This window comes from Myotis lucifugus, unplaced genomic scaffold (assembly GCF_000147115.1).
Source record: "Myotis lucifugus unplaced genomic scaffold, Myoluc2.0 scaffold_38, whole genome shotgun sequence".
NCBI classification, from domain to species: domain Eukaryota; kingdom Metazoa; phylum Chordata; class Mammalia; order Chiroptera; family Vespertilionidae; genus Myotis; species Myotis lucifugus.
The window spans coordinates 3963996-3971920 of record NW_005871086.1 but is presented as its reverse complement, the minus strand read 5'-3'; the positions used below and the strand labels follow the sequence as shown (position 1 = coordinate 3971920).

General features: G+C 42.4%; 1 protein-coding gene across 2 annotated transcripts in view; it reads left to right on the top strand.

The window, feature by feature from the left end:
* The window catches only part of SCG5 (secretogranin V), a 60319-nt gene that overhangs the window by 45019 nt on the left and 7375 nt on the right, over positions 1-7925 (top strand). The window contains exon 4 of one of the 2 annotated variants that reach the window (XM_006087487.3): positions 3269-3378. In XM_006087487.3, the coding sequence (XP_006087549.1) occupies positions 3269-3378 (110 nt within the window). Of the gene's footprint in view, positions 1-3265; positions 3379-7925 lie in introns of both variants that reach the window. The other variant, XM_023752840.1, reaches the window with a different exon arrangement.

Sequence of the window (7925 nt, the reverse complement as noted above, 5' to 3'; positions counted from 1 at the left end):
CACCCACCCTCCCCCGCCTTCACTCAGAAATTCCGCACTCTGTTCCATGCTTCCATGTCTCTAGATCCACTCTGTTCATCTGTTTATTTTGTTACTTAGATTCCACATAGGAGTGAGATCATGTGATACTTGATTTTCTCTGACTGATTTATTTCACTTAGCATGATACTCTCCAGGTCCCTCCATGCTGTCTCAAAGGGTAAGAGATCCTTCTTTTTTTTTACTGCTGCATAGTATTCCATGGTATAAATATATCACAGCTTTTCTCTCCACTCATCTACTTGACCAGAATCGAACCTGGGACCCCTGACGCTCTATCCACTGAGCCAAACCAGTTAGGGCTATACATTTTTTCTGATTGGTGCTTTGGGTTTCTTAGGATATAGTCCTAGAAGTGGGATCACTGGGTCAAATGGCAGTTCCATATTTAATTTTTTGAGGAAACTCCATACTGCTCTCCATAGTGGCTGCACCGGTCTGCAAGGAATGAAAACTTTAAGCCTTACCCCAGATCTATTGGATCAGAAACTCAGGGGTAGGACCCAGGGATCTGTGTTTGAACCTGCCTTCCATGTGATTCTGGTGCATACTAAGTTTGAGAACTACTGTTATAGGAGGATGGAAAGAGAAGCAGACTTACAGCCAAGAGATCTGAGTTCTAGTGTTCACTACAGTGCTCTCGTTTCTTCCCAGGGCCTCAGGCTCTTCACTGTGAAAATAAAGACATAGTCAATGCCTTCTAAAAAAACAGGCAATATAGGTTATCCTGACAAAGGAAAAATACAGATCTATGTAATGAAGCACTTAGGAGCTCTGAGAATAGCTATTAGGTGGGCTGTTAGAGTTGGATAAAAACCCAACTCCCAGACCCTTTCTTGTCACAATTTACCTGCCATTTCCTTTGTTATCTTTCTTCTACCATAATTTGCCTTCTAGAAAGGAAATCACTTGTAGATGTGGCCATTACTTGTAAGAAGTTGCTTGAGATATACCTCACTAAGAATCGTGACACCACACCATTGAGCAACCCAAGAATAACACGTCTTCCCCTCCCGTGCCATGCTCTCCTCTGAAGCAAGCCCCCCTCACCATGGACAGAGCAGCAGGACCCAGAGAGTCCATCCTCAGGGATAGGATGTGAATTCCAGGGCACATTATCAGGCCCAAGACACATTTGATTCCCAGGACAGGACTTTATTTTTACTCTCAGTCTGGCCCTCGGAGGTACTGGCGAAACAATTACGAACAGGTTGCAAAGCTGCTTTATGCAGACGGCCAGAATTCTCTTCATTTGCTCTCCTTTCCCTATGTGTCAATTGCTCTAGATCCGTGGACGGCAAACTGCGAGCCACATGCGACTCTTTGGCCCCTTGAGTGTGGCTCTTCCTAAGCCTTAGGGGTACCCTAATTAAGTTAATAACAATGTACCTACCTATATAGTTTAAGTTTAAAAAATTTGGCTCTCAAAAGACATTTCAATCGTTGTACTGCTGATATTTGTCTCTGTTGACTAACGAGTTTGCCGACCACTGCTCTAGATGAAGAAATTAGATCAATAGTTCCGTGAGAAAGTGGGGAGCACATCAGGGAGTTGTTCAGGTGCTTGACTTCCACCATAGCTGATGCTGCTAAGAGCTGAGAGACTGGAGCCTAAAGCTGCCGGAAGGTGTTAGAGCAGTCTCAGAGGACTAGACTACCATTGCCTTTGCTGGTTCATTCTCCTTGTGCAAAGGGACTCTTTCTTCCCCTAGCCCAGTGGTTCTCAACCTTCTGACCCTTTAAATACAGTTCCTCATGTTGTGACCCAACCATAAAATTATTTTCGTTGCTACTTCATAACTGTAATGTTGCTACTGTCATTAATGGTAATGTAAATATCTGATATGCAGGATGGTCTTAGGTGACCCCCGTGGAAGGGTCGTTGGACCGCCAAACGGGTCGCGACCCACAGGTTGAGAACCGCTGCCCTAGCCCTACACAAAATTCACAATCCATCCCCTACCCCCTGTTTAAACCATTGTCTATAGCACATTAGAGACAGAAAGAAAAAAAAAAGACTTACAAAGCATGGTTTCTAGTAATGACAGGGTATAGGTAATAGCAGCAGCGAAGAGGGATAACATTTCTTGGGTTGGAATGGAAGACATGCTTTATTTCAAAGAGCAGTCATAGTATAAACTGTCATTTAAAGCGAAGTGGTGGGGAAGGAATTAAAACAAAGCGAACCTAGTATGTGCCAAATGCTCTATGTACGATCATCTCTACTTCTCACAGCAGCCTGTAAGGTACGTATGTGATTATTCCCACCTGACAGATGAGTAAATGGACTTAGAGAGACTAAGTTAACTTTTCCAAGGAACTAAACCTATCTGTCACTTATGAGCCAGGATTTGAACCCCAAGCTCTGCTCTGTCTGACTTCAAAGTTTACCCCATTACCCCCATATCACACAACCGCAGGTAGTGATTGTTGTTCTTGTATCATGTATGTTCTCCAAGAGCTGAAAGTGTTGCTAAAGAGCTCACCCAAGGGAAAACAGAGTGAGTCATGTGGAAGGGAAGTGTATTAGTTAAGGAAATACTTGCTGTTATAACAGATAAAGCAGATAGTGTCTTAACACAATAGGAGTTTATTTCTCACTCCTATGAAGTCCTGCCAGAGGTGGTGAGGGTGTGGTGGAGAGGGTGGGGTGGGAGGTTCAGCAACAAGACTGCCATCTTTCATCTTTGTTTTTCCATCACCATGTATTCTACCTATTCCCCTCCACCTCACCCACCCCTCTCCCCACCACAATCACCACACTGTGGTCAGTGTCCATGAGTTCTTTCTCTCTTTTTCTCTTTTTTGCTCAATCCCTCTACCACCCCTGACACCTGCCCCCACCTGAGTTGTCTGCCTGCTCTCTATGAGTCTGCCTCTATTGTGCTTGTTAGTTTATAATGGGGTAGGCCTGGAAATGGAATATATCATTTCTGCCCACATCCCATTGGCCCAAACTCAGGCCTACAGCACCGCCCCATTGCAAAGCACGGCTGGGAAATTGGCTGTGTGCAGAGGGGAAAGGGAAAGTGGGTTTGGTGGGCAGCCAAACAGTCTCAGCCACAGGTACGAGCATTTGGGACGAACAAATCCCAGAGGAAAAGTGACTTAGAGTGACTGATGTGAATACAGTCTGACCTTTGGGTGTCTGGTTGTTTTTAATAAATTATCTTTTGGAATAACGATAAATGCCTTGGCCGTTCCTCAAACCCTTTGCTGTTTGCAGCAGATGATGGATGTTTAGAACACACCCCCGACACAGCGGAGTTCAGTCGAGAATTCCAGTTGCACCAGCACCTGTATGATCCCGAACATGACTACCCAGGCTTGGGCAAGTGGGTAAGTCCAATCTTAGTTACTAGTGGGTTTATACTCTGCTGCTCTGAAGATACCGATGGGAGAGGTGAGCAACATAGGTGGGGAGAGAGAAGAAAAATTGTTTAGTGGCTGATTTTTTAGAAATCTCTGGTTGAGAGGGACTTTAAGTAGTTCTAGTCCAAACCACACTCTAGGCCACAATATTCTAGCCAATCTGAAGAGTTGATGACCTGAACCCATCTTATTAGCTATAGGCTGCAGAGGCTTCCACTGCGGTCCACCCCATACATCCTAAAGTATCACCACTGTTTCATGCAGCTCTTATAGGAAATATATGATTGTTTTTAAAAAAGGATACTGAGAAAATTTGCGAATTTTATCTCTAGAGTAGGGTAACGACCTCTACAGAACTAAGGAAAAACGATGCCAGAAGCTTAGAAACAGATGTATGTAATTCTGAGTTAAGGAAAGAAAAAAAAAAGTGCAGCCGTGAGCTTGCTGTCAATACCAGGCAAGGATCTATAATTGCCAGTTAAGGAAATTGTTTATAAGCACTTGGAAAGAGAAAGCACGACCATTTGGCACAGGTTTGCTAAAAACAAGTTTTGTCAAACTAATTGTATTCTACTTGCCAGCATTAGTCACTGACTTGCCAGCTCGATGAGGGAAATGAAGTGAGCGTGGTGCACTTGGACTTCAGCAAAGTATTTGATGAGATCGTTCATGAAGTCCTATTGGGAGCAGTGGGGAGACATAGCCCAGGCAAGAGAACGTCCCCAAAAGGGAGCTTGTTAAAGGGTCCACGTCAACAGGGAGAGAGATTTCACATGGCATCCTGCATGTCCACATTTTAATAGATGTTTCTAATTTAAAAAATATAGAAGGTGTAATTATCAGATTCTCAAAGGATGACACAAAGTTGGAAGGGCTTGCACGAAGTGACATTTGGGATTCAAGATGGTGAAGGCAGGCTGGGACAATGGGCCAAAGGAGATCCCAGTTGAATGGGGATATATTTGTGTCCCTGTGGTTGGGCCCATGTAGTTGGATGCTGAAGCCATGTGAGAAAAGTGGAAAAATACTAGGGAGTGTTAGTTCACATGTCAGTAGGTAGTCAATACATCTGTGGAATGAGTGAATGAGCAGCTATTCCTAACTTCCTAAGCCCTTCTAAAGCTATCAATCCCTTCTCAGCTCATTACTGGCAGCTGACCTTGCTTCGACTTTACTAGGAATTTTGTAGTCTCAGGACTAAACGCTCTCCCTTCCTTTTACACGGTTTTAGAGGAAGATGTCCCTGCTTGTTAACCGTTTTCATCATCTTGCTTTAACATTGCACTGAGTTGATTCAACATGCAACCTTCAAATGCACACATTTCCTGTCTTAAAACAACAAATCAATAACACCTCCTAAGTTGATCTTGCTTCTTGCAATATGCATCATTTTATTTCTCTTCTTTTTCATAAGCAGTTCTGTTAGGGAGACTTGGCATGGGGAGCCATGCTGCAGCCTACTAGAAGAGTTTGAATATGTTGAATTAAATTGGCAAACATCTATAGGTTCTTAAATAGGAGACTGGAATCATGAAAAGCTTCTATAAAGGAACTTATTCTGGTGGCAGAAGGTATGAAAGCTAGGAAAAAAGGAAGTCATTCCAGCTCTGAAAGCTGTGAATTCAAGTGAAAGTCACCAACATGATGAGGCTCTACAACATTTCCAAGGGGGCTGGCAACCTAACATCGGTATGTGGCATAAATACTAGTGTAGCATGAGGAGGAAAGATGAGATAGGTCAGGCTTATATGAAGTGGATGGTATGAACTTTCCCTCTGAGGGAATCTTAAAAAGAAAGGAGGAAAGAAAAGAGGGAGGTGGGAAGGGAAGAAGGGAGCAGAGAGAGGGAAGGAGAGAGTAGAAGATCACAGAGAATCACAGAGGAATCACAAGAGATGGGCAAAAGTATTGCCAAACAGAAGCCAGGGCAGGTTCAACAAAGATTAATTGGGAGATATTACGCTTGCTTCATTCCAGGCACTGTGCTAGGTGCTCAATATGCAATAGTCATCAAGACATGGTATTGGTCTTCATAGAGCTTATAGTCTTCTGGTTGAGAAGAACTGCATGAAAATAAAATGAACACAACCTAGCATTGTTCAGACACTATGTTTAATATTTTTACTGAATTACCTCATTCAGTAAAATGCTCTGGTTCTGCCATGAGCACCGGGTACAGTTACTAGGAAAGATGGAAGATAAGGGTAGAGGAAGATCCGGGACTGAGGACTCATGGCCAATTGTATAACACCCATTGAGGAAGTCAACGTTGCTAAAAAGGGTGGCATGGAGGTGTAAGGTGAGAAGGTAGCCTGCATAACTGGCAGGCTGGAAAAGAGAAAAAGGAAGCAAGGGGGAGACTGAGAGAAGTCTGACTGAGGGCAGAGATCCCAACTGGGGAAGCGGGAGAAATGGAAACTTCTCTCTTGCCAACTTTCCTTGCCTCTTCTTAAAAACCTTTAGAGTTCTCTCACCAAGTTCCACTCACTCTCAGTGCTCCAGTAAGAGGCCAACCACCACCCTTCATCCTCTTTGCATCCTTCTCTAAATACCAATTTGTTTTCTCAGTCATTCCTAGTCTTTGTGTGCATCGGAGCTCAAACAAACAAGTTAGTACTAAATGAAAAGGGAAGTACTATTACAGATCAATGACCAAGGAGCAATGTTTATAAACCTTTTATCAGCTATAATTATGTGTTTGTTTAAACTTAAGTTTTCCTCATTTAATTTCTCATTACCACCTAGCAGTAAAATATGGTTTGTTTGATCTTCACATGGAAGTGTGAATTGAGTATGTCTTGCTTTTCTAAACTGGGGTCTACAAGCCTTCGTAGTGTATATATAGAATGATGGCCTCAAGCTTGTCTTAAGCTCAACAATCCTTCAAGTTAACAAAATAATTATCTTTTACATGAAACTGCATGCAAGACCTGATTCCTTATTTGCTAATAATGTTTCTCTGTTTTTGACATTAGCTGGAGCCGAACTGGGTCTTTAGCAGTGATTCACATATAAATATAAGTGTCTGTCTTGTTTCCTGCATTTTTATCTTTGTTAATGCATCCAGACACATTTATGAAATGTACATCATATGCCTTCCAGGCCTGTGTTAGGTGATTGGAATACAAAGATGAATGGTAATTGTCTTTTGTAATACACAAATAGATAGTAATATTTATTGAGCACATATTATATACCAGACACTATATTAAATATTTTACTGAATTATCTCATTCAAGCTGCCCATTCCTATTACTCTCATTTTACAGATGAGAAAATACAGGCTTAGGGAATTTGAATAGGCTGCCTAATACCACAGAGCTGATGATTGGCAGAGCTGGGATTTGAACCAAACTGACTCCAGGAGTTCTTTAAAAATTGGATAAGTCCTTTACCTTTTCCATGGCTCAGAATGTGTCCTGTACATGATCCTATCAAGTCCTATCTAGGACTGGTTGCCTTTCAGACAGTGAGTGTACCCACAACATTGAGTGGCTGTGACCAAAGGCAGGCTGCTATAGATGCCAGTCACTCCCCTTCTTCACACATTAATCACAAAGTGTTACTCAGGAAAATGTTGTCTTGACAGCAAATATTTTTCCTGTCCGAGTGCTTGTCACATCTTTTCATTGGCAGCATGGACAACTAGGGGCTCTTCCTTGCACGGAAGCAGCTGATCATGGTCAGAGCCTGAGCCGAGGGAGAAATGAGAGGCCAGGACCCTCTTTGCCTTTCATAACCTCAGCAATGTCTGAAGAATTGAATGTTCTTCAGCTGGTGTTCGTCGCATTTCCCATGTGATCAGACGAGTTATGCCTTTCTATTTTAGTGTTTTATGCCAAGAAGCACGTGATGCCCGTTAGTCTCACCTGGTTAACGTAGTGTCTGCCAGCTTTCTCCCTTGTAAAATCACCAGTTTCCCTTTTGAAATTAATAATTGACCTGTGGAAGGATACTTTGGGATTGTGTAAATATGCTGTCTCCATTAAACTTTTAACCAACAATTTTAGTACCCATTGATGACCCTCACCAGAATCAGTGAAAACTATGGTCATTTTAATGGCAATTTTCTTACTCTGTTATTTTTATGCATTTATTGGTTGGCATTCTAGTCTAAGCAAGGGTTTTCCTTGCTTTGTTTATTTACTTAAAATTGTGTGTATTTAATATCAATATTAAATATTTGATGCTCGTTATTTACTTTGGTGTACAGACTGTTCTGGATGCAGCCAGTGGGAGTCTCTGTGTGCTGGTTTTTCTTTCTTCTGACATGTCCCATCATTGTTTTTGAGCATTTCCTAACTTTCTGGCCCAATTAGATATTCCAAATTCATTCATCCTTGTGCTTTCCCTGCCCTACCCCTGGAAACAGACATTCCATCAAGAAGCCTCCCTGGTTCCATTTAGGAATGGAATTTGAAACCAACATCTGGGCAGTTGCCCAAAATCTTGATAGCACAATGGAAAGCCCTCTTTATGAACTCGAACTTGCTACTCACATGGGAAGCAGGCTC